The sequence below is a fragment of the Gadus morhua genome, chromosome 23 (genome assembly GCF_902167405.1).
Source record: "Gadus morhua chromosome 23, gadMor3.0, whole genome shotgun sequence".
Lineage (NCBI taxonomy): Eukaryota > Metazoa > Chordata > Actinopteri > Gadiformes > Gadidae > Gadus > Gadus morhua.
This window is the reverse complement of record NC_044070.1, coordinates 4,515,035-4,541,411: the sequence shown is the minus strand read 5'-3', so window position 1 is coordinate 4,541,411 and position 26,377 is coordinate 4,515,035. Positions and strand designations below refer to the sequence as shown.

The window sequence follows — 26,377 nt, the reverse complement described above, 5'->3', positions numbered from 1 at the left end:
CTGATTGGAAAAAAACGATATATACATAAATTGTGATATAATGCATAATATATGGAATGTACAGGATAGGTTCCCTGATTAATCCTAAACAAAATCGATTTGACTAACTCCAGCTACCCCTCTCCTCTCGCCTGTGTGTGTGTGTGTGTGTGTGTGTGTGTGTGTGTGTGTGTGTGTGTGTGTGTGTGTGTGTGTGTGTGTGTGTGTGTGTGTGTGTGTGCGTGTGTGTGTGTGTGTGTGTGTGTCCAGGGTGAACTCCATCCGTGTGGAGAGCGGCGCCTTCATCTGCTACGACCACCCCGACTTCAAGGGCCAGCAGTTCATCCTGGAGCGCGGAGAGTACCCCGAGTTCCAGAGGTGGAACTCCCACAACGACCACATGGGCTCCTGCAAGCCCGTCCGCATGGTGAGAGAGAGAGAGAGACATAGAGACATGGATGGAGACAGAAAGAGAGAGACTCGAGGCTAGACCTAGATCTGAACGTTTCAGAGGCAGGGCCTGACCGCCAAACCTGGGTGTAGATGATGTGTTTGGTTGAAGGTAGTGGCTATTGGACGTCTCCCACATACATTATTGTGATCCTCAATAACACACCAATACATGATTGGCCATAAGGTTGTCCAGTTTCAGCATATATAACTTTATGGAGGGCCTGCAGCAAAAGCCATTCGGTTGGCAATTTTAATCCAAAGTGGTTTCAAATGTTGTGAGTACATACATTCTTGTTATGGCTGGACCCTGGCGTGATAGATTGTGTGGTTTGGTGCGGTGTTTCTCTAACTTCAACATGTATTCCCGTAGCACGGTGAGCACTACCGCATTGAGCTGTTCGAGGCCTGTAACTTCTCCGGCCAGTGCGTGGAGCTGTGCGACGACTGCCCCTTCCTGCAAAGCCGCGGCTTCTCCAAGAACTGCATCAACTCCCTGAAGGTCTACGGAGACGGAGCGTAAGTGTCGACGGGCTCCTCTGCACACACAGATGTCAAATGGGATGTGAAAACGGGTTCCCTTTAATGACGACACAGAGAGAAAGCGTCATGGGATCCTAGAGTAACATAACTTTTGTTTTATTCTTCACACACACAGCATAATATATTAAATAATCATGTTCAAATCAGGACAGTCACACACAGATGTTATATTCGACCATTCGATTCCTTGGGGTGTTTGCACCCCAAGGAAGCCAATTAGTAAACTCAGCCTGTCGACAATACTACAATGTTTGATTCTTCATTCTAGTCTTACTCCTAGTAAGTCCATGTTCTTAAACTTAATCTCCATTTCCTGTCTGTATGTGTGTATGTGCAGCTGGGCCATGTATGAGGAGCCCAACTACAGAGGCCGTATGTACATCGTGGAGAGGGGAGACTACTGCAGCCACAACGAGTGGCAGGCCCAGAACCCCAACATCCAGTCCCTGCGCAGGGTGGTCAACTACTTCTAAAGGCCTCCCCTCACCCCCTACCTTCCAACCCCTTCCTGAACTTGAACCGAGGAACTACTTGACGTCGATGGAAAGCCACTCTTCATGATGTAAAATTCATGAAAGTAAATAAAGAAAAAATACACATCAACCAGCGAGACTTTTTTCTGATCGAACGGGAACTTTCTCTGCTTGCCTCTATTGCTTGGCAGGTGTTAGACCTAAAGGAAGTAGATTCTAAGCTTTAGGTTTAGATATTTGAGGTTCTAAATCTGGTACTATGGTAAATAGAAGTGTAATCTCAATGTGTATTATGAGTGGAATAAGGAAAATAATTGTAATGAAAGGCCGTAGGCTAAACCAGGCTAAATGAGAACATTTGTCTAAAAGTGAGTTATTCAAGTGAAACATTCAGAAACAGTCAGACAAACCACATCGACCACTGAAGATATTCAAATCTGTATTTACTGAATTATATATAAGAACAAATGGCTTCAATGAAACAAAAAGTGCTGTTGCATCGGAAACTTCAATACGATAGAATTCCAAATCAATGCAATGCAATTAAACTCACTGCATCCAGAAAATATGTGCACGTTGAAAAAAGCAACACAAATGTCTCCCCTAAACAAATGAATAGTAAAATTTGACATGAAATTAACACTCGCTCGGCATGATATGGCCGGTAATACGGCAAATGTTAACATGCTATTGCAGTTTTAAACACCACAAAATAATAATTCATAACAACAATAATAATATTCTTTACCAAGGACTTCAAACAAAAAAAACAAACAAACAAAAAACCTTTCCCCTTGGACAAACAATATTTTTTTCTTCTTCAATTAAGGAAAATAAATCATGCAAATTGCAATGAGTTCTGTTATAAAAAAACTTTGTCGAGGGCAACATATTCACTAACTTAAAATTAACTTTAAATAAATTGCACTGAAGACGTTTTACAAAGCATTATCAGAAACGTAAGTCCTTCAGAAAAAGTCATTATGAAGGATAAACTGGGATCCATTTCAACTGGAACAACAGCGACCCAGTAACCCCTCTGTCCTTGGTTGGTGGTGGATAACCGATCGAGCTTCCCCCACGATTTAATTGGGCAGAACCTTCAGCTCAATATCAAACCACTGTGTAAAAAAACACCAACACGATCTAGGATCGGACTTGCTTTATCATTAAACATTATGAATTTCTAAAGTAAATTCATAATTTCAAAGTAAAAGTCATAGTTTCAAAGTAAAATTCATAATTTCAAAGTAAAAATCAGGCTGAGGACAGTTGGAGTTTAAATAATGAAGTTCCCAAAAATAAAAAACAAATACAAATAAATCTAAAGAAGAGATTTAAATTGTACAGCCAAGCAAATTTTATAAATATGAAAACTAATAACAGATCGTCCTAGATCACTTTCGTTAAATGTAAAGAATTTATCTGAGATCTTCTCAAATAACTTGAAAACAAAGAATGCATCAAATGAACAGCCAAAAATTCTGTTGATTACAGAACAACATATTATCATCAGATTATGTATAGGGGAATGAGACAAGGGAAACAAATAAATCCAAGGTCGGCTGTCTCACCTTTGAAGTTATTGCTTTTGATGACAAACCCTGTGTGTGTGCAGAAACACGTTTGGGCAACTGCGAGGCACAATTGAATATTATGAAGCATGTACAGAAGTTCATGTCAACATCGTATGACAGTATTGTGTGTGAGACTGTTGAGAGAGTGTGTGTGTCCGTGTCTACATTAGAGAAAGAGAGATTGCGCCTGTCTGTCTGGCTGTAGGATGTATGCATGTGTGTGCTTATGTTAGACAGTGAATCTAAATGTTTTTGTGCGTGTTAGACGGCGTGTGCGTTGCCCCGGCTGAGGTAACTCTTCATGGTAGCGATCAGTTCGCTCTCCTCCTCCAGGGTGAGGTCCAGGTAGTCTTCCTCGTGACGAGAGATGTCCTCCAGCACCTCGTTCACTAGCTCCCGGTCCTCTGCGCACACGCACACACACACACACACACACACACACACACACACACACACACACACACACACACACACACACACACACACACACACACAGGTGAACAGTTTCTCAGTGGATGGCTGTATCTGTATGGACTAGAATACACAGGTCGTTTCCACATCTATATTCTATGCGGGTGACGTGTGTTGGTGGGGGTCTGACCTTTGGCCTTTGAGGAGGTCCTGGGCCGGTGCCGGGAGGTGCTGGGGTCATCCGAGGAGCTGCTGTGCTCCTCGGAGGGGGACGAGGGTGGGGAGGCTGACAGCAGGTCGGGGGACAGGACGCCCTGGTTGTCCAGCAACAGATGAGTGGCTAATTGGAGGTCCCCGTCCGTCAACCTCAGAGCCGTCTCAGACACCTGCCTCTCAAAGCCCAGATACAACAGCTAGAGGGCCGAGGAGAGGAAGAAGTCACTATCCATCGCCCAATGAGGTGACTCAATGGTTAAGAGTTTATTGACCGCTGGTGAGGACAGATTAGGATTAGGACAATTGGGATCTATGGGGAATGAGCGCCAAAGAGAACAAAACTGAAAGTAATAATATCTAAATATTGGATATAATTATTTTGATCGCAATGTTTCTATGCAAGGGTTAACAGTCAGTCTAGTCTCACAAATCTGACTTTAGATTAATATCTAAATTAAAGTCTTATATTAATCCAAGATTAATATTTAAAGTCTCATGGTATACAAACTCTAATCTAGGTGAACAGGGCGTTTCACTCTCTTTGGCTCGTATTTGTTCAGACCGATCATGTTTTGTAGGTGGGGATCTGTGAGCGCATGGTTGGTTAACAGGGAACACAATTTTGGACAACAACATTAAAGTGTCTGTTAAGGTTTCAAATCAAAGCAATGTAGACTAGCCACTGTTGGAATACAACTTCAAAAAGCCTCATACACTGATGAGTTTTTCTTCTGTTGAATATCTCTGCAATTAATCAGGAAAAAAGGTTTGACTCCGCCCAGTTCTTGGGGTTGATACAGTTTTGTATCATGTCGCTTTAAGGCCCCCCTCCCGAGTAGCTCAGTCTGTTGTGATTGGTCAGCACGCCCACTTTGCTGTGATTGGTTGAACGCTTTGCGCGTGCTTCGGCAGATAAACGCCCCCGAGAAGTTCTAAACAATGCGGCTAGACGGGAGGCGGGACTTCTGCCCTTCAGCACCGCCCACTGCAGTCTGACGTCACACTGTTACAGAAGTAAATTTTGAGCGCAAACAAGCGTTCTCGGTCGATGCTTATACTCCCCCTGGCTCGGACTCAGATTTTTGTAGAACAGACATAAACCGTTTATCCATACGTCTTTTAACAGTCTAAAGCAAAGGGAAAAGTCGAAAAAGCATGATATCACCCCTTTAACACCAACCACTCTGTGTGACCTCCACCTACCTGTTGGACCAGCTCTTCACTGACGGCTCTCTCCGAGTTGTTATTGGACACCAAGACAGTTTGGGCATCGACAAGGATCTACCCAGTAACGCAAAGCAAGAGGAAAGATGGGTTAGTCAAGAGATGTTTGGAGATTCAGAAGTTGTATGTCACAGGACAAAGGAACTATAGGCAACCTATCCTTACAAATGATGGACCAGGATTCTGAATTTTAAGTTGATTGTTCTATAAAGACAGTATTAAACAAACTGGAAGGTATATTTTAACTGAAGGAAGAACAGGCGACAGCACTTAAAGCTAGTTGAGAAGAAACAGGTCATGTTTTCGTGGCTAAGAGCTGAGTCACCCATTTCCTAGCTCTGATTGGTTGAGGGCCTGTCCAATGGCGTCCAGAGGCATTTTGGTCTGTGCCCGTTGGTGTGACGGCATTTGGAAATAAAAATGACACCGGGTAGAGCGCGTACCATAAAGGCTCAGTCCTCATCGCAGCGAGCCAGGTTCGATTAATGCCCGTGGTCCTTCGCTGCGCGCCCTCTCTCTCCCATACAGTCCTGTCCATCTCACTCTATCATAATGCAGGTACTCACAGCGTAGGCCCGGTTCACGTCCCCCTGGGCCTGGTGTAGGGCCCTGGAGGCGTCGGCCCTGGAGTAGCCCATCTCTGTGAGCACGGCCACGGCCTCCAGCCTGCTGCTCCTCTTGGCCTCCTCGCGCTCCTTCAGCGCCTCCCGCTCCTGATGGGGTTCAACACGGTCAGCCTCACCGCTTACTGATGGGGTTCAACACGGTCAGCCTCACCGCTTACTGATGGGGTTCAACACGGTCAGCCTCACCGCTTACTGATGGGGTTCACCACGGTCAGCCTCAACTAGGGGTGCAACGGATCACAAAGCTCACGGTTCAGACCGGGTCACGGTTTTTTAGTCACTGGTCGGATCATTTTCGGATCAACAACAACAATAAAGATTACAAGACAAATGTGACTTTAAATAAAAAGTCACATTTAAAATAAAATAACTGTAAAAACAAAATAAAGTGAAAAATTAGGTAATAATCCTGCTTCCTTTAAGCATGGTCAATATTTAAAAAAATTGCAATTTGAGGCATTATTCCTTCTTCTTTTTATCATGGATAGGATAGTAAATAATCCCTAACCCTGGATTTACAATTCAGGATGTTTGCATTGCCTGGGGAGTTTAGAGTCTACACTCTCCCAAGGCAATGCAGACATCCTTATCTTCTTTTTTTTAGTTTGGTAGCGAAATACAGTTTCTGTGGTGTTTTATTTGGCATTTTGTAAATCCATTGATTTCGGTTGGGAGACTCATGCTCATTGCAAGGGGGGTTGGTTGTAGTCTTTTCGCTCGGTTCTAGCCCTACTGTTGATACGCGAAAAGTCTACAACCAAACCTAAAGACGTCCGGTTTCGGTTCCGGTTTACGTTTCAATGTGATTTACGGAACGCCAATTAAAACACAACAGAAACTGTATTTCGCTACGATACTTGATGATGTTGTTAATACCGGAATTGTCCTCTAAACATGCACTGATCACGTCAACGCACAACTTTTTTTTTTAATCAGCCGATCCGCGGATCACTTGCGTCCCGAACCGTGATGGTTGATCCGTACGGATCACGGGAAACCCGTGAAGCGTTGCACCACTAGCCTCAACGCTTACTGAACGGGTTCACCACGGTCAGCCTCACCGCTCACTGAACGGGTTCACCACGGTCAAGCTCACCGCTTACTGATGGTCAATTAACACAAAACACAACTCAAACACACAACTCAAACACCAAGCATATTAATTAGACAAATTAGACAATTAAAAATAGGCTGGAGCTTAAGAGGTTAATGCATGGTTTCACCATACATTGGGGTAGAAAACACACTATAACATGACACCACCGTCAATTTAAATAACCATGAACACCGTATACGCTGGTTCATGCTTCGGATAATCGTTATGTTTCTTTAGAAGGTATATTCAAGTAGTTCATAAAATTATCTTGGGCAATGTTGCATTGTCTTTCCAATTTTCTTCAAAACACTTAAGGTAAGCCTAAAGAAGCAATGCGCTTGACCCCATAAATGACATGGCTCTGGAGTTAGTTTGACCTCTTACCTGTATAAAGGGAACAATACAAACAAAAGGCATGAAATCAGGATGTTACTTCTTTTGACGTCATGACTCTACGGAAGCCTTATGGGTCCATGCTAATACGCAATCTTAATAATAATGATATAAAATAAAAAGTAATAACTCAAAATAGGCAAACTAGATATTTGCTAAATATGGCTCTTACAGGCATCTTGTACACAACAATGGGGAGCCTGCCTGCGTGTTTACCTGTCTGCCTGCCTGTTTACCCGCCTGCCTGCCTGCGTGTTCACCTGTCTGCGTGCGGGTTCACCTGTCTGCGTGCGTGTTTACCTGTCTGCGGTTGGTGATGTGCATGGCGGCCTCCTCGATGTCTCCCTGACAGGCGCGGAGTCCGAGCCGCGCCTCTCTCTCACTGAACCCCAGGCTCATCAGCTGGGTCATCTTATCAAGGTCTGGACACAGACGGCTGTACAACGACTCCACCTAGTGGACACACAGCACATCTCCAACCTCAAACCCATAACAATGGTGACGGGAATGCCATTTTAGCACTAAAAGCCTTCTTCTGTACCTTCTGCAGCTGTTGTGCGGCCTGGCTGTCGTTTCCTTCTACGTAGGAGAGCAGACTCTGCAGCAGGTACAGTCTGAGGAACAACACCTCCTCCCTGCCTTGGCTCCCCTAAGTACCACAAACACACACACACACACACACACACACAAAGTGGGTGACAGCACTGTGTGTAGGAGTAGGTATGTATCTATGTATCAAAGTGTCTTCAGGCAAATGTTGTTGGTTTACTGTAATAAGTCCGACAAGGACATCATGCCTTTGCTAAATAGGTTTGGCTGACTGGTTGACTGTAGTCACACTATAAATAACCTTACAAAGACAGGAATAAAAATAGGCTCTGTATGTATGGACTATAGCAGGGAGGGCTGAAACCTGTAAAACAATTTGATTTTAGATGACAGACGATGGTTAGGAGTTGAGTTATTTTTTATTTTAGTTAACCTTTATTTAACCAGGAGAAGTCTCATTGAGATTAAAAATCTCATTTTCTTTTGAAGCCAAAAAAAGACTTGTAGCTGCAACCTTTTTGTCTCTGTCCAAGGAGAGGCATTCCAGGTCTTCCCGAGATAACGAGGTAATAAGCTACTACTTCACTTTAAAAAAAAAAGTCTTGAATGGAAACATGTTTGAATGATGCTTGCAGATGACTTACAGAAAAATCGCAGTCACAGTAGTTAAACAAACAGACAAACAGACACAGTTAGAGACAGAAGGAGACGTGTGCTGCCATCTTGGGTGCCTGAATGATGGGAAATCACTCAGTGTTGAGTGAGTGAGTTAGTCAGTGAAGGAGTGAGTTTGTATCCAAGTACCTTGATCATGAGTGGGTGAGTGAGTGAGTGAGTGAGTTTGTATCAGAGTACCTTAATCATAAGTGAGTGAGTGAATGAGTGTGTACCAGAGTACCTTAATCTTGAGTGAGTGAGTGAGTGCGTGTATCAGAGTACCTTAATCATGAGTGAGTGAGTTTGTGCGTGCGTGGGTGTGTGTGTGTGTTTGTTTGTTCCGAGTACCTTGATCATGAGCAGTCTCTGCTGCTGCTCTCCGTAGCAGTGCAGGAAGCAGTCCTCCGCTTTCTGCAGCCTCATCTTGCCATCGTCCAGACAGGAGAGCGCCTCCAGTGCCTGGTAGCACCACACGATGTCCAGCTGGAGCACCGCGTAGTTATCCACACTGGTCAGCAGGGCGGAGCCACAGCGCCTGGAGGAGGACACACCCACAAGGGAACACACCCAAGCCACTGTCAACGGACTGGTAGATACAACAGACTAGGGTCCAATACCCGCCTCACTCCCGGGCACCACAGGGTTCAGTCGAGGGATATATATGCTGTACACACACACACACACACACACACACACACACACACACACACACACACACACACACACACACACACACACACACACACACACACACACACACACACACACACACCTCAGCGATATGGACCAAAAGTCATGACGATATTTTCAAGCAGATTGTCGATATAAGATATATATATCGATATTTGTTGACGGAATAACATAGTTGCCGCGCTACAACTCGTCATTCAACATTGGGGAACCACTGTGCTTTCATTTCCAGCCTGCCTGCGTCGTTGTGCTCGTTAACCTGCCTTGCTGATTGCAAGCTCAATCCTAAATTTAGGGCCAGGCTAGCTAAACATTAAAAAATTAATCAGTCAGAGCAAGATGTGGCAAATGCGTTAAAAAGGTGACGCGAGTGGAAAAGCGGGGCCGGGGCACACTGTGTTTGAGCAGCGTTGCCAGATTGGGCAATATTTCCCGCCCAATCTGGCAACCCTGGGACCAACACGCTGCACCCAGTTTTGCCAGATTGTGCGGGAAATTTGACCCAATCTGGCAACACTTTGTCTGAGCCAGAGGCAGAGCACGACGGAGAGAGATAAGCAGAGTGAGGAAATATCAGGCGCGGCTCAGAACAGCTTGTTTTTGGAGCACATGCGCTGTAATTTCAACTCAAATGAACTATATTGATGTTGACGATAGCATCTCGTTCCATATATTCAAATATCGATATACCGCCCAGCTTTAACACACACACACACACACACACACACACAAAACTGTTTCACCCACCACACCACAATTTTTGCAGTCAACAGATCACATTAGTCTGAAAACAGACAGAAAACTGACACCTACTTCACTTTTAAATAAATTATCCTTTATCAATTCAAGGTCTGTTATCAATTAGGCTTGTAGGTCTTAGGTGGGCCCTAGAGGCTAAGGGTCAAGCACTACTTAGCCCCGTCTTCCAACAGTATGAGGAAGGCGGGACCAGACAATGTCTTCCTACCCAAACTGTTGGTCGGCCTGCAGCAGGTGACACAGTGCGTTGTCGTGCTGCTTCCTCTTCAACAGAGATCGACCTTTCTCATGGAAACCCATTGCCAGGATCAGAGCCTGGTGAGGAGACCAAACATTTATAATCTCACACACACACACACACACACACACACACACACACACACACACACACACACACACACACACACACACACACACACACACACACACACACACACACACACACACACACACACACACACACACACCAGAAGCAATAACTTCAAAGGTGAGACAGCCAACCATGGCTGTGTATTTCAGACAGCCAACCTTCTTTTCCTCGTGAGGAATTTGAAGTGGGTTTCCCTTCTGGTCGGCTATCTCCAGGAAGGGTGTGGTCTCTGGGTCTTCACTACCGTCTGGCGCCAAACCAAAAGAAGAACATCAAATTCAATACAATAAAACAAAGAAGATCCATTAGACCTTGATAATATAGGAACACACACACACACACACACACACACACACACACACACACACCTCGCTCTGAGAGGATCTGGAAGCCTTTCTGCGTTCTGTCGATGCTCTCCTTCTGGTTCTTCTTCTGCTCCTCCTCCGTGATCTGTCTCCTGCGGTCCTCCTCGTTCACCCTCAGCACCATGATCTTGCTGTTGTTCCTCACGCCCTGCTCATCCAGCCGTTGTTCTGGGGGGTGCAAACCATTCATCACGTACAGCCATGTTGCCATTCTGCTAAATGTTTTGCAATTCTAAACGTTCAGTCAATTCTAAATGACAGTATTTTCCTTTCATTAATTTATACTGACCTGTAAAGACGTTAGGCTTTACATGTCATATATATTAATACTGTTGTTCCATTTGATATGCACTCATGTCCAGCCCCAAATATATAAAAAATAAACTGAGGCAGAAGCAACGTGCTAAAACACATATGACAGATAACCAGAGCTAAATGTTGATTTGTATGCAGTCCCCCCGCTCAGAGAGCAAGAATAATCCCTGTTAGCCAGTAGCCTGTTCTCTATGCTACACCTCCTAGCCCACTAACAGCTAACACTCACCAGCAGACAGAGTTTTGCCGTTGAGAATCAACTTAATGTACTTGAAGCCGTACTTCTCTCCAATTCTGTAGCGGGAAAAATCATCAGTTGACCAAGAACACATCACACATGACATGAAGCACGACCCTCTCTGCCACTTCCTCCAAGAAAATGTCGGTACATCAGCAACACTCTAGTTTAGACAATATCATTCTCAATCTTCCTAGAATGAAAAATACTAATTAATCCTGAATAATAATGATTTATTTATTTGGTGAACAAGATCGTATGCATTAGATCATCAATCTCTGAATAATGATCAAACGTGTTGATTGTTGGACCATTTGATGTCCTACTGTTTAGAGTGGTTGAAATGCATTGTGGGTAGAGTGAGATGAGGCAAGTGACCTGTTCATGATCTCCTGGACTGGAAAATCAAGCTTGGTCTCAAGGTAGTTCTTTTTCTTGGTTTCCTTTAAACAAATAACAGTTTGTTACTCACTTGATATTTCACACACACGCACACACACGCACACACACACAAACTCACCTTTTTCCCATCCCTGGGCAGCATCAGTTCCAATGTGGCCACACAAGTCTCTTTGAAGGCCTTGTTGCCCTGGCCTCTCTTCACCGTCTGGGCTCTGATGGCCTCCAACACAGAGCCCACCTCAGACACAGCGAAGCCTACCATAGGGGCATAGCCTTCTGCCAGGTCCTACAAACCACAGAACAGATCGAAAGAGTAGTAAACAAGCACACACACGTTGCTGAAATTAAACAGCCATGGTCATAGTTACTGTAATGCACTCAAGTTTGCCCTGTCGCGCTAGTGTATATGGCCTACTTCTGGGGGGCGACTAGATCATTTCATTGTCCTGTATGTTTCACTGACCTGCATCTGTGTTTTTCCGGGCTCGTTGTTGTCATTGGTGTACGGTGGGTTCCACAGCTGGATCTTATCTTGTTTGAGGTGATGTTTTAACTTGGCCTCAAGGTTTTCTTCCGCCATGGCTTCTATCAAACAATACTGAAGGGAGCAAACCGAAAGTATCAAGCTCTCCTCCAGCGAGCACGTTTAGAAACGGGAAATGATGGCATGTTGCTCCACGTCATCACATATCATTATGATTAAAACATTAATCATGGTTAAACGCAGAACAATCCGTGGACGGAAAACATTGTAGCCAATGGGCTAGCTGTTCACTGTTGGCACATCGCAGCTCATCTGCAACGCTAGGTCCTGGGACATGCCACGGCTAGTTTCTGGTAAATTAAAACACACGGTTGTCATGAAATACCTTTAGTCAATATATTAGCGGAGACACGTGTATTAAAAACTATGCTATATCTCTTTCAGTTCAGGGAGCAACATTGGGCTGTAGTTTCGCCAGGTCGATGTTGTGTTTGTTTTTGTTTTCGTCTTTTTTTGACATGTGACGAAGGCACGTCACACAAGCCCCGCCCCGACAGCCGACACAAGCCCCGCCCCCGACGGATGCGCTCAAATTATCTGTACACATTTAATCTACATCATACACACATATATATATATTTATATGAACGCACATATAATAAACGCTTATATTGTTTGTATTGAATGCATAATATTATATTTCGTGTAGGGCTAAAATAATGCAAATAATTAAAAGACAAATTACTGAACTATCTAATTTATTTGCCCACATTATAATTGTTTTACATACGATTTATTCTACACACATTAAGCCTACTAATATGTAAAGGAATAAAACGATCGGACGATCAAATAACATTTTTATATGATCAATAATGCACAATGCCATAGTGCAATATACCATAACATTGTATAATGCTATAGCCTCAGTTGTTTATACAACAGTGCCCAATAGAAAAATAAAATGTTATTGAGCCTCTTATTACAATTTCTTAAGCTACAGAAATGCAACAGGATACAATCTGTGTCTTTTTAATTCACATTCAATTGTGTCAATATTTCATTGACAGACACCAATATAAAAAAAATTACATTGATTCTGATTTAGTCATTCATAGAATTTCATTTTCATGAGTACTTTAAAGCAGTGTTGATGACCCTCAAAAGAGATTAGTTAAAAGTTACAGCAGCCCAATCCACCCAACATCTCTGTTGCCCAACCCTGTCTACCTTTCAGTAAAGCATTTCAGGGATGCTACATTACGTAGAGATTCAGAGCGTACAAATTAAAGCGTAATTCAAAGAGCATACATTCAACACATCCATTCCTCCACATTAACAGTCAAAGATAAAGAAATAGGAGAGTAGTTCTCTGATGCGCAGGGCGTTTTATTGTGAGAGGGTCTTATCGTCATGCTATCGTTCCACGATCCAATGTTCAGGGTTAAAAGCTGGAATACATGCCCAGTTTCTTGGCTGCCTCAGACTTTTTTATGGACCTCCTGTTGGGGAAAGGATAGTAGGTGGAGTAATGGTGTTGATCAGGAACAAGGGTAGGTCGTAGTGGTTGCACCCCAAAACTCTGGCTTCGGTTGGGGGTTGGCACAGGCGCAGCAAGCCTCCCGACCACAGGACACGCTAGGCCGTAGCCACCATGGCTACCCTCCAGTGGCTTGTCATAATCCTCGGTTTCATATGGATCAGCGACTGAACTGCAGGCTGAGGGCGTGAGGGAGCAACCAGGAGGGGTGTAACTCTCTTCCAAACTTGTGAAAGAGCCTTCAAAGGAGAAGCCCTCCGAGGTGCCAGTGAGGGACTCACCTCCGCCCTCTTCTCTGGGAGCAATCTTGAGGAAACCGTCCAGCTGACGGGCTCCTGCCATGTGGACGCAGCCAGAGAGCGGATCCTTTGAGGAGATGTTGGGGCAGCTGCCCTTTAAACCCGCTGCAGAGTCAACATATCTTTCAACTTTGTTCTTCGGCTTAAAGCTCCCCGCCTCGGAGTGCCTCCTGGAGAGAAAGAAACAACAGCCTAGTCAGAAAACCGGTCGGTCAGCCTTTTTGTTTATTTGGTTCATCAGTTACTTGTTGATTTTTACGCAAGTATAGTTCCAGAATATAACCCAATAATGCCCGTCTTTGCTGCAATAATGACGAGAAACATCAACAACAACAGCAACAACGAGCCTGTGTGGTGGAGGCCAATGGGAACCAGCGGCGGTGCTGGTCTGTGCCGGGGGTGATAGTGTGACCACAGGAGGGGTGCTAGGGCACCGGTGGAGGGCCAAGTGATCGTGCCAGGGGTCAGGGGTCGCTGGAGTTGGGTCAACAGACAGTAGGGTCAAGTCCGGTGGCCTGTTGCTGTTGGTTAACCACAGTGAAGAGGACAAACCCTGCGCAACGGGGATAATGCGCATGGCCTCAGTGAGGTCCTCTGAAACTGTAGGCAAGATGAAGATGGATATAAAGATAGATATAGACAGAGAGAAGGAAAATATCAAAATGGAGAAGAGAAATGGACAGCAAACATCCAGAGCAGGTCAGGTATGAGAATGAAGTGTAGGTGGAAAATTACTGGAAATTAAAATATATCAGTTTAGGCCAAAACAATCATCAGAACAAAATATTTGCAAATAACAATCCCATTTGTGGAGGAGGGTTACTGTTTAGTAGGCTCATCAGATCATTCAGATGACCAAGTGACAAACGTATCAACGCAAAAGCGAAGTGAAGCACCGGTACGTGTCCGGGTCTCTTTCAAAACTTTTTATTGGCGTTTAAATAATTTTCGAAAGGAAATTCTCCTGCAAATAGAAAATGCGTCAGCCATTTCGCATATCCCTTTATCGTTTTCTCCTTGAATGGTCGTTCAGTAGAAAAAACAAGGAAGAAATGTATACAACCCCAAACTTAATCGCAGAGCAAAAAGAAATACTGAAGTACTTATAAACGACTGGCAGCTGCACGCAGGTGCACACCTTAGTAGATAAGCGTGCCAGCGTGGACAGCTCACCTCTTCTGAACACGACCACCCGGTTCTGCCTCATCTTGTTCTCTTTGGTCAATCTGTACTGCTCTCTGAGTAAGGCTACGTCCATTTCAGTCCGGCTTGTTGCGTATTCCAGATAATCGACCACTTCTTCGGCAGTGGACGGGACGAGCTGCTTCCCTTCGCCTGCTCTATGCGCTGTTGCTCCGAAGGGGTTTGGTGGTGTTCTCACGGGGCAAGGAGAGTTCAGACAGCAGCATGAGGACATCCTGACGAGCCACCCTTATTTCTTGCAAAATTCAAAAAGTTTAATCTGGCAACACGTAAAATCAATTTGCAATGTTCATCATCGTTCATGATTTTTTCATAGGCCCTACAAATCTTACAAAAACTAATACTAAATAAGTTTAAATAAAAAAATAAAAAAGGGGGCATTCCCAAAGGGGCCGATATTGATATTGTTCTTTCTTGGCTGCTGAACAGAGCAATATGAACTACGAGAGGTCAGTTCAGGTCTACATCGGCTTCCAGACACACGCTGGTCGCTCCTTGATCCATGCACACAAGGGGTGTACTGTACTTTACTGTTTGAGATTTGATAACTGTGTCAACAGTGGAGCACAATGATTCCGGAGGCCCTTGCTGGCTTTTTGTTTGACATGGCTCAAAACCAAGCACCGACCACAAGGAAATGCAATTTAATTATCAATAGAATATTTACACAACACAACATATATTATATAAAAAAACGAGAACATTTTATTCACCTCGTCTACAGGTCAAAATGGCTTATGTGTTTAAGGAAGCCTATCTTAAAAATGCTTCAGAATGACATCTGTAGTTTGTCCATTTAAAAGATGCTGAATATGCTGAAAAAAAGTATGAGGCCCATACTTCCTGTAATTGTTCAGACTTTCCTGCTAAACGCTAAGGTCTAAAACTCAAAGGGGGAGCAAAGAGTTTTCAGAAGAATTTCTTTCTCGATACACCTCATAACTTATTATTAGTTATACCACGGTCTTCGTTTATTTTATTATAACTTACTTTTTTGATTTTATTATTGTGATCTATGCTTCTAATTATTTCATTTTTTTATTTTTACTTGTCTTTATTTACCTTATATTGTATTTTTGCTGCAATGTGGCTGTTGAGGAACCAAGCCAATGAAAGTTGACTACTTATAATTCTGATTATATTTCCCAGATTGTCTGTTAATGGATATTTATGTAATTCAATTCGTGTGCGGGTTGGCATCATAATTTTTGCTATTTCATATATTCTTTAGAAATATTTAATTTTTTCGTCTCACTCCATGTGCCCTTTTGTTGTAGTGGTGCTCACAGAGTACGGCAGGCAGGAAGGAAGACGCTGTCTCTTTAAATATTTAACCCTTTTCTAGACAGTTCAGGACCCTGCTAGTGTGTCCAGCGTGTCTCTCATAAACACACAGTCTGCCATGGCTGCCCCAGAGGACTCGCTCTACCTGGGCTTTGACTTCAGCACGCAGCAGGTACCCTTTTCGATCTTTAATTTTCGTGCACGTCTACTGACGTGACGTATCGTAAGTGTATGTTGCACATGCGCAGAAACGAAAGAAAGCTGTCGCTGTTGTTGACGTTAGCTTTTGTTTAATAAAAGTATACTTGATTTGTTTTTGTTTGTTTTTAATGAAGCGTTTTTCTTAAAGGTTGGGTAGGTGATTTGCGAAACGCCAGCAGATTTTGAAAATACACAACTCAAATGGTCCTACCCCCTCTCCTTCAACGCTGACTCTGACTCCACCCATTCCAAGTACCTGGACGCGCAATCATGCACGAGCGCGAACAGAGATGCGCGAGAGCGAGCCAGGCTAGCGTAGGTTTTCGTTTAACAACATGGCACTACATTCAGCTGTAAGTTGCACCCAGTACCGCGGGAAGTAGGAGTGCTGGGGGTGCTGCAACACCCCCTGTCCGAGGCCCTGTCTTATCACAGAAAACGATCATTTCTAAAAACTCCGGCCAAAGTGGAGATTTCTGAAAACGCCGGTTATGTGTTGTCGTGTCAACGGGGAGAAACGGGATTTTAGGTTCTGAAGCGTCACATTATGCACCAGGAAATGCTTAACGTCATGTGAGCGCCCGCTGTACCGTATTGGTCCGAATATAAACACAAACCCCATTGTAAGACGACCTATATTTGGAAAAAAGATTTGAAGACCAGATCCGTTTTTTATGAATAAATAAATTGTATTCATTGAAATAATATACGAAAATAAAAAGGCATCGAATAAAACACTGCATTGCCACTAAACAGTAGTGCAAATAGGCCGTACTGATGTGTACACCAAAGACTATCCCTGACACTCCTCTGCCCCGCTGTGTTCGCTCTGGCTGTGGTCGCTCCGGCTGTGGTCGCTCCGAACTGTTTCGGCCCGTGGCAAAGCGAGTCATCCTCGCTGCTGTCCAAGGCATTTTGAGACGCAGCATTTATTTAATGCTCATATGACCTAGTGCTGAAAAAAGGTTATATGAAAAAGTGTGAGGGTAGCGGTGGTGCGCTAAACTTGTTCTGTGAGCAGCTGGATGTGAACGATCGATTTTCAACTGTCCGCGCATGCACTGGTGTAATTGAGCTGCACTGCTATACATCTTTTTTATCAATGTAACGAGTTGCGAGTCTAGTGCAGGCTGAGTTTTTTTTTTTTCCCAGCACCCCCTGCTGAGAATACGTTCTCGCTGCAATGGTTGGACCAGATGTTATAAACATTAAACGGTCACATAAATCATTACTATTTTTAGAAAATGTATGTTTGTTTCATATAATTGTATTGGAAGTCCTGGTTTTCACTAGGGTTGCCGCGGTGTGGACATTTTCACACCGAGTAATACACTCGTCTCCACACCGGTATTACCGAGTATAAACGGTATAAACTTTGAAACTAGGTCAACCGCCACACAAGCATCGGTTTTTAGACCCTTCTCGTCCTTCAGTTGCCGCCAACGTTCGAAAGCAGCGCCTAGGATTATTCTTGATTTCAGTTTTTCTCTTTCAGCGTTTTTATTATCAATTACTCTCTGAAAAAGAGTTTTCCTTCTCTTTGCTGGTGGTGGTGGTGGTGGTGGTGGGGATGGTGGCGTCTTGTCTGCCATGGAAATTGTCTTCTACTGCTAGGTCCAAATGTGGATTAACTAGTTCCAGTAGCTACCGCAGGATAACAACAAACAGGAGCTTGCTCTGGGTCACGAGCTCTGGGTCACGAGTACTGCACGAAGGGGTCGCGCGCGGGGCGCGGGGGAGGGGGAGTGCAGTACGACCGTTTGATTGACGTACTTACTGTCCAATGCAACTCGGTGGCAATGGAAATGATTGGCTGGAGTTTTTCGAGCCCTGCCCGTTCCACAGATGATTGATTTGTTTCATTTTCATGTCAGTACTTCTAACTCAGTGGCTGTAAGCGGGTTATGATAAGGATTTCAAGTAATTTTGCAAAAATGGCCAAAAAAGCAAATCACCTATACAACCTTTAATCGGCGGACTAGTAATTGTTCTAATTGTTCTAATATCTTGGCTGTTCGCTTTTATTTCTTTTGTATTTCTAGCCTCTTCCCACAATGTTGAACCTTGTTCCCTTCGCTGTGTGCTTAACCTGTGCTTGATGGACGCCTGCACATTATGCATGACTTTGATTGTATCGTCTGTAGGAAATTCTAGCATGTTTCATCATTCACGTTAACATGTTGAATACACACGAGTTTTCTGACATCTGGACAATTTTAGCATTAAGCTAGGCCTTACTTCAGTATATTACATAGTCGTAAAGATGTTCAAGCAGCAATATTCAAACTGTGTGTTTGTGCGTGTGTCTGTGCATCTGTGCGTGCGCGCGCGTGTGTGTGTTATGTGTATGTGTGTGTGTGTGTGTGTGTGTGTGTGTGTGTGTGTGTGTGTGTGTGTGTGTGTGTGTGTGTGTGTGTGTGTGTGTGTGTGTGTGTGTGTGGTGTGTGTGTCCTGTAAAGCTGAAGGTGATGGCTATAGATGGCACTCTGACGGTGGTTCACCAGAGCAACGTGCAGTTTGACTCCGAACTGCCCGAGTTCAAGTAAGACATCAAAACTAAAAACGTCTTCTAGTGGTTGTCACACAGATTTATATCTATGCTGCCATCCAAGATGATGCCATCCAAATGGCCTAACAATGCAATGAGCAAGCATGCATTCGTAGCATTCATGGCTGGCCCAGTGAGAATCAAACCCCTTATCCTTGCATTGTTAATACCATGTTCTACCATTTGCATTGCATAATTACATTATATAAATTGAAGATACAATGCCAGAATCAGAATTAGAGTTACTATTATTTCATCTTATCTTACAAGTACACAAGAGCCCAATTCTTAGACTTGGTTATTCAACAGTCACATAGCAGTAACAATACAATAGAAAATAAAAAAGTAGCAGCATCAATGGATCATCATAATAATAAATAATAATAATAAAATAAAAGAAGTACTAATAAGTAGAGGATTTCAACATTATCTAAAAGCAATATTGTACTCGTCACAGGTAAAAGCTATTTAATCACCTCTCTCGCTCTGTTTTTGTAACTATGATCAGAACTCAGGGAGGGGTTCATATCCATGCTGACAGGTTAACTGTCACATCCCCTGTGCTGATGTGGATACAGGTACACACACACACACACACACACACACACACACACACACACACACACACACACACACACACACACACACACACACACACACACACACACACACACACACACCCAAAAGACAGAGGTTAGATGATTAACTAATTTGAACACTGGTCTTTATTCCCAGAGCAGGAGAAAGGGCCATCATATAGACGTGCTACACAAGTTTGTTTTGCTTGCAGTGATATGGTTGGGTTGGTATTACAGTTATTTTTAGATTATATTCAACTCTATTGTCATTGCACAGAGTACAAGTACTGATACAACGACATGCAGTTTCTCATAACCATAAGGGCAAATCATACGTGCTTGTTCAGTGTTTTTTGTTCCTGTCCCAAAGGCTTTGGACCTGTTATTGGACAAGATGAAGAAGGCCGGGTTTGACTTCTCGTTGGTCAAAGCCCTGTCTGGCAGTGGACAGGTGTGTGTGTGTGTGTGTGTGTGTGTGTGTGTGTGTGTGTGTGTGTCTCTCTCTCTCTCTCTCTCTCTCTCTCTCTCTCTCTCTCTCTCTCTCTCTCTCTCTCTCTCTCTCTCTCTCTCTCTCTCTCTCTCTCTCTCTCTCTCTCTCTCTCTCTCTCTCTCTCTCTGTGATTCACAATGTAAGTTAAATTATTGTATTGTAAACACACTGGTAGAACCACACTTAGAGGTAAGAATGGCATAACTACATTCACATAATCAGAAGTTGTACAATCACATAACCTAATAACCTAAACTGGGGTGTATGTACATGTTCATGCATTGCTTTGGGCAATGTCTTCAATCTCCTTAAACTCTCCAGCAACATGGCAGTGTTTACTGGAGCACAGGGGCCGATCACACCCTCAAACATTTGGACCCGGAGAAGAGCCTAAGCCAACTGATGCAGGTGTGTTTGTGTGTGTTATTGTGTGTTTGTGTATGTGCGCGTGCGTTGGTGCATATTTGGCTGCAAGTAATTATCCAGACCATCATTGTTCAAAATACAAGCCAGCAGACCATTGGCAAAACAATTATAAATTGCATTCTTCCATGATGCTATGTGGAGCGAATTGCAGCTTGGATAGGTGTTTGAGGTTATACTGTTGAGTGTGTGCATGTGTATGCACGCTCAAAGCGAGTGCATGTGTGTGGACCAGGAAAGCTTCGCCGTGGCAGACAGCCCGGTGTGGATGGACTCCAGCACGTCGCCACAGTGCCAGTACCTCGAGTCAACACTTGGGGGCGCCACTACACTAGCGGACATCACCGGTTCCAGGGCGTATGAGGTCATTATCCCCAAAAAACCCACACAGTCACACACTCTGATTTTTCTCTATTCTATTCATCCTTTGTTATATTCTATTTTTTCTTCTTCCCTCCTGCTATCCTTTCTCTCTTCTCAAGACGTTAATTATTCTCTCTCTCTCTCTCTCTCTCTCTCTCTCTCTCTCTCTCTCTCTCTCTCTCTCTCTCTCTCTCTCTCTCTCTCTCTCTCTGATGTATTTCTCTCTACTGCAGAGGTTTACTGGGAGCCAGATCGCCAAAATCCAGCAGACCAGACCGGACCAGTACCAGAACACAGAGGTAAGTGTACAGAGTACGTTGAACTTTTAGTTTGACCCTTGACCTAAAGACATTCAGCCCTATCCTTGTGTACAGTTACTGTCCATAGTCACCAGAAATATTAGCAGTCAAATCTTCCTTATAGATGGTATAATGGTAACATGTAGTCGATATTTTATTCCTGTTTCTGATGTTACGATTGCGAATGTCCCACCACAACAGCATTATGATTCTTCCACCGATACTTGGCATCGCCAATTGGCACTGCAATACTTTCCTCCAAATTCCTCCTGCTGTGACCTCGACGTATGCAAGTAACTGATTTCCATCGATACACTGAAGTGGGGAGATACCTCTAAAGGCACGTACCCCTGAGAGGCCAGCCAAGACTTTTACGATACTTTTAATACAATCGTGATATTATTAGATAATGGCTCTGGCTGAAGTACACCCCCCCCCACCCCCCCCCCACAACTGTTCTCCAGTCTTCATAATCCCAGCGTCAAGAATCCTCCTCAGGGCGCTTGTGGAAGCGGTACCTAGCATGTACAGCGTCTGCCCTTGCGAGAGGTGCCGGGCCCTGGGCAGCTCCCAGCTGTAACTGTGGGCGGGCGCCGGGCGGGGAGTCTGGGAGTCTTGTGTTCTTCTGTCACCACTAAAAATAAGGAATGGATAAGTAAGACGGTGTGGTCGGAGTGGTGAAGAGAGTGAGAGATTACGCCGGAGGTGTCAAACTGCTGGAGTAGTGGTTCCATCGCAATAAAAATCCATTAAAGTTATGTGTGTGTGTGTTTGTGTGTGTGTGTGTGTGTGTGTGTGTGGCTGCGCATGCTATTGTTTCAGAGGATCTCATTGGTCAGTAGTTTTGCTGCCTCTCTATTCCTGGGTGCCTACGCTGCAATCGACTATAGTGATGGTGAGTTTTTCTCCCCCTTCAATCCATGCTCGCCTTGATCTGTGCGTCCCTTAATGCCCCACCCTCTACCTATCCATATCCATAATCTATTATGCAAGTATGTTATTAGATCAACGGTTGTTGATGAGTTCCAAAAACGTTTACTCGTATCCATTCCAATTATTTGTTTTATTTTCTAAGGGAGTTTCAAAATGGTCAGTCCAACTATCTCCTCTTAGTTACCGGTCCACCAAGCATCTGTCTGTTAATAATCAATCTAGTGAAGTGACTGAAATATCAACAATGCATTCAATTAAAATTAACCCTTTATTTATTAAATCAGTACTTCATGTTTTTTAATAAAACCCATCCACCCATACATTAATTCTCTCTACGTTAATTTGGTTCCATTGGTAGGAGAATCTTGAGAGAAAGGAACACAAATGACCTCTAACTATTTGTAAATGACCAATTAACGGTACAAAGTGGGAAACCTAATTGTATATACAACTAGGACTGCGGTCACATCACACAAGGTATTGTGTGAGCCGACGCACCTCCTCTCCCAGTGGCCGCCTTTTTCAAGCGAATCACAGTCATTACTCCTAGACGCAACTATGCCCCCCGCAGGGTCCTTGTTATTCACTCACTAACACACACACTCGCACACACACATTCATCGGCACCCGCACACACACATGCACACACTAACTATGTACACATGTTAAGGGAAGGGTCCTCTTTGTTCCTGGCAAGTTTTAAGTTCCTTACTCATTCCGACGCAGACTAGCGTTGGAAATGGTCTATTTGCGCTTAGCTTAGCATTTAGTTCGGATTTTCAAATTGACGCTTCCTTCTGAAGTTGACTTGTGGTTGGTATAATAATGTAAGCAAATTAGCAGATATTTAATTTGCTATACCTCAACCATTTTTACACAATCAGTGTCAATACCAAATCCCAGAATTTTCGCAAGTCATGTTTATGAAAACTTTCATTTCAAGCTATGATTCTGAAGAAGACATTTTTTAAGTCTTTCCAAAATGTTCACTGTACATTAGGATTAATACTGACAGACAGTATGGTTCCCAAAATGTTGAGCATGAAAATAAGGCATGTTTCACCAAGTTTCAGGTTTTTTTTATAAATCGGGGCGGGCATGGCGAGTGTTTAACTAAGAACGGAAGTTATAGCCCCCCCTATGGGAATTTTGGCACCAAACCTTTTCTAGACCTGCCTGCCGGGGATATGTGTATGTGCTCCCCGTGATCAGGTGTGTTTCCTCCCACACCTCAAAAAACACGCAAGTTTACCCTCTTCAGTTACTCTCCCCCTGGAAATAAAAACAAAAACAAAATAAATCCTATTTTCTGGTTGGGAGGTGACACATTAAATACTGCGATAAGCATGATTGAGTAAAAACTAATAAGTACGGTGTATGGTTATTTCGACAGTTATATTGCCAGTGCTTGTCCTGTGGGACAATTGCACTACACACGTGTAATACTGTTATTCACAGCTCTCCTTGTCTGGGGACAATTAGAGTGTGACTGGAGCTGTGTCTGGTTGAGGCTGATAACAAATGTACACATTCTCTCGCTCTCTCTCTATTTCTGTCTCTCACTCATACCCACGCACACATATTTAGCAGTATGCAATACATTTTTGACAAATGTATTGCATAACGGTCAAACTGGTCAAGGTGTACATACATACCAAATGCTGATATGCATATGCAAATACACATGAAAACCCAATAGGCACATAGAAAATGTGTGATGCACACAAACACACACACACACACTTCTCCCTGTTAAATGGAATTAACACTTATGGACTTTATGTTGATGTCACAATTTATGAATTGATTTATTGGATTTACAGATTGATTGATTTTTCTTCAGGTTCAGGAATGAATCTTCTGGACATCAAGACCCGATGCTGGTCTGAGGTCTGCCTGGAGGCCACCGCCCCTGGTCTGGGGAAGCTCTTGGGAGCCCCTCAACCCTCTACTACAGTGCTGGTAAGAGGACCGCAGGCAGGCTGAACCAGGCAGGATTCGGCTCACATTGTGGGGTTGTTTCACATCTGTACTCCGTTTAAATCCCCCATCGACTCGGTATCACTTGTACCTTGTAATCAGCTACTCTTGAAATATAATATGTTGCCAATGTGTTAACGAGCACCGATTCCCATCAGCAAGATCACACACTGGAGAAGAAGGCCATCGCTGCTAATTGGTTACTAATTGAAGATCATTTTATTGGCTGAGGCACTTATAAAACGTAGTTTCAGTATTAAGATGCGAGGATTGAACTAAATGATGAATAGTTATTCTCTCTCTCTCTTTCTCTCTCGCTCTCGCTCTCTCTCTCTTTCTCCCCCCGCCCTCCCCATCCAGGGCTGCGTCTCTCCCTACTTTGTTGCCAGGCATGGGTTCTCAGAGGACTGCAGAGTAGTGGCCTTCACTGGAGATAACCCTGGTAACCTCAACAATATAAAACAATGTAACTGATTGTTTGTTTGGAGAATTGCTATTTTTAGTTGAACAATCATGAACATGTCTCTCTCTTTTTTCTTCCCTCTTCTTCATCTCCCTCGTTCCCTTCTCTCGTGGTATCTATCGGTCTCTCAGCCTCTTTTGCAGGGATGGGGCTACGGGAAGGAGACGTGGCTGTGAGTGCCTCTTTGTACAGGACCCAGTCTCACTCAGTCATGCTGGTTATAGTGGATGTGTAGGAGAGAACACGTCTTACTATGATAAGACATGAAACAGTGGCACGATAGATATGGATGATAGACACATCAATTACAATTATTTTGGGTTCAGGAGTTTTTTCAACAAGCAATACATTTCCTATCTCCCTAGTCCAGTTTGATTGTATCTGCATCAATATATATGTGTGTGTGTGTGTGTGTGTGTGTGTGTGTGTGTGTGTGTGTGTGTGTGTGTGTGTGTGTGTGTGTGTGTGTGTGTGTGTGTGTGTGTGTGTGTGTGTGTAGCTGAGCCTGGGTACCAGTGATACTGTGTTTTCATGGATCAGGGACCCCCGTCCTGCACTAGAAGGTCATGTATTCTGCAACCCGGTAGACTGGCAGTCATACATGGCTCTACTATGGTGTGTAAACACACACACACACACACACACACACACACACACACACACACACACACACACACACACACACACACACACACACACACACACACACACACACACACACACACACTGTGTCACACTGTGAGGAGAGAGAGGAATGGAGAATAGTTAGCTGCAGGCAAAAAAAAAAAGGCTATGTAAGACAGTGTAAGAGAGACAGACAGAGAGAGAGTGAAAGCGGGAGAGAGCATTGGACAGAGCAGAAATAAGTTGTAAATTGACAACCTAGCCTTGGGTTTGTCCAAAAGCTGTAGGTTGATATCTGCCACAAGGGCAGGATATCCCCACATTACAAACACTAAAAAGTCCCTGGCAGTTTCAATTTTTTTTCTCAAATATTATGGAAATCATTCCCAGCGGGTCACATATTTATGAGGATCATATACGCGCGAGCGATAAACACTATATGCTACACCACGTCAGTTTATCCAGCTCCACAGAGCACATCCATATTCTGTTTATTAATGCTGATACCACCAGCTCTGCTCCTCCCCACGGACCGCCTTCCTAATCTGCACAAACAACGACAATGGAAAGGACAATTTCAATGGGAATGAAACGTCCACACGTCGTTTTAATGAGCTTTATTTTGAAAGACCAGTTCACTCAGCCTCCCCCTTAAGGTTTAGACGGTTCAATTTGGACTGACAGCCAGTCAGTTGAGCAGTTAACATTCGAGGAAAGGGAAGGTTAGTACAGTGAGTCGTGCTTTGGACTCCCAGCCATAAGGAACTGGCTTAAATCTCCATTGTCTGCTTCCTACCTGTAAGCATTATAGAGCTCTCTCTGGGAAAGCAGGGGTAGAATAAAAAGGCTTTGATCCCCATCTTCTTGATGGTGTGTTTGTGTGTGTGTGTGTGGTATCTAGCTTCAAGAATGGCTCCCTTACCCGAGAGAGAGTTAGAAACGAGTGCGCTGAAGGATCATGGGAGGTTTTCTCCACCGCACTTCGGGATACACCTATCGGAAACCATGGCAACATAGGTAAAGGTTTACCCTGGCAGCTCTCCCTAAAGCTTTGTCCTGCTCTATGGTTGTTGCTCAACTGCCTACCCTCTGACTGCATTATTCACATGGAAGGTATATTGTGAAGTTCTTCTTATTCCACTGTTTCCGTTGTGATTCGTTAATGGCTTTGTTTGTGTCAGGGTTCTATTTTGATGTCATGGAGATCACACCGTCTGCTGTGGGAGTACACCGATTTGACTGCCACGACAACAGGGTCCGTCCGTCCTTCCGTCTGTCTTATTGACTGACTGGCTGCTCTGGTTAGCCAGCTGTCTGCCTGAGTGTCTGCTT

General features: G+C 43.9%; 4 protein-coding genes across 8 annotated transcripts in view; 2 read left to right on the top strand and 2 right to left on the bottom strand.

Moving 5' to 3' along the window:
* Positions 1–1,575, top strand: part of crygn2 (crystallin, gamma N2) — a 2,754-nt gene extending 1,179 nt beyond the window's left edge. Inside the window, exons 3-5 of the mRNA XM_030349367.1 lie at positions 250–406; positions 803–948; positions 1,310–1,575. Of these exons, the coding sequence (XP_030205227.1) occupies positions 250–406; positions 803–948; positions 1,310–1,445 (439 nt within the window). The 3' untranslated portion in view covers positions 1,446–1,575. The remainder of the gene's footprint in view (positions 1–249; positions 407–802; positions 949–1,309) is intronic.
* Positions 1,576–1,867: 292 nt separating this feature from the next.
* nub1 (negative regulator of ubiquitin-like proteins 1) lies at positions 1,868–12,344 on the bottom strand. 2 transcript variants are annotated; one of them, XM_030349358.1, is made up of 15 exons: positions 12,203–12,343; positions 11,797–11,931; positions 11,452–11,619; positions 11,310–11,374; positions 10,923–10,987; positions 10,382–10,546; positions 10,172–10,260; positions 9,852–9,958; positions 8,543–8,729; positions 7,530–7,637; positions 7,289–7,441; positions 5,440–5,586; positions 4,853–4,930; positions 3,624–3,846; positions 1,868–3,426 (listed from the first exon to the last, which is right to left on the bottom strand). In XM_030349358.1, exons 2-15 carry the CDS (start codon positions 11,911–11,913, stop codon positions 3,284–3,286), a joined length of 1,815 nt encoding a protein of 604 aa, XP_030205218.1. In that variant the 5' UTR covers positions 11,914–11,931; positions 12,203–12,343; the 3' UTR covers positions 1,868–3,283. The 2 variants fall into 2 exon arrangements, with proteins under 2 accessions (XP_030205218.1, XP_030205217.1); XM_030349357.1 differs by having other exon boundaries at positions 11,797–12,344.
* Positions 12,345–12,558: 214 nt separating this feature from the next.
* Positions 12,559–15,807, bottom strand: LOC115537432 (uncharacterized). 2 transcript variants are annotated; one of them, XM_030349365.1, is made up of 3 exons: positions 14,830–15,807; positions 14,004–14,130; positions 12,559–13,826 (listed from the first exon to the last, which is right to left on the bottom strand). In XM_030349365.1, the coding sequence occupies exons 1-3, from the start codon at positions 15,071–15,073 to the stop codon at positions 13,262–13,264; spliced, it is 936 nt and encodes a 311-aa protein (XP_030205225.1). In that variant the 5' UTR covers positions 15,074–15,807; the 3' UTR covers positions 12,559–13,261. The 2 variants fall into 2 exon arrangements, with proteins under 2 accessions (XP_030205225.1, XP_030205224.1); XM_030349364.1 differs by having other exon boundaries at positions 14,004–14,256; positions 14,830–15,538.
* Positions 15,808–16,182: 375 nt separating this feature from the next.
* Positions 16,183–26,377, top strand: part of xylb (xylulokinase homolog (H. influenzae)) — a 35,711-nt gene continuing 25,516 nt past the window's right edge. For 2 of the 3 annotated variants that reach the window (XR_003974802.1, XR_003974801.1), the window contains exons 1-14: positions 16,183–16,315; positions 18,804–18,886; positions 19,401–19,470; positions 19,841–19,921; positions 20,282–20,368; positions 20,619–20,747; positions 20,980–21,045; positions 21,868–21,940; positions 23,822–23,940; positions 24,319–24,400; positions 24,553–24,593; positions 24,921–25,036; positions 25,947–26,062; positions 26,227–26,300. Coding sequence is in view for 1 of the 3 variants with exons in the window: in XM_030349359.1 (XP_030205219.1) it covers positions 16,262–16,315; positions 18,804–18,886; positions 19,401–19,470; positions 19,841–19,921; positions 20,282–20,368; positions 20,619–20,747; positions 20,980–21,045; positions 21,868–21,940; positions 23,822–23,940; positions 24,319–24,400; positions 24,553–24,593; positions 24,921–25,036; positions 25,947–26,062; positions 26,227–26,300 (1,191 nt within the window). In the remaining 2 variants the exon portion in view is untranslated. The remainder of the gene's footprint in view (positions 16,316–18,803; positions 18,887–19,400; positions 19,471–19,840; positions 19,922–20,281; positions 20,369–20,618; positions 20,748–20,979; positions 21,046–21,867; positions 21,941–23,821; positions 23,941–24,318; positions 24,401–24,552; positions 24,594–24,920; positions 25,037–25,946; positions 26,063–26,226; positions 26,301–26,377) is intronic. The other variant, XM_030349359.1, reaches the window with a different exon arrangement.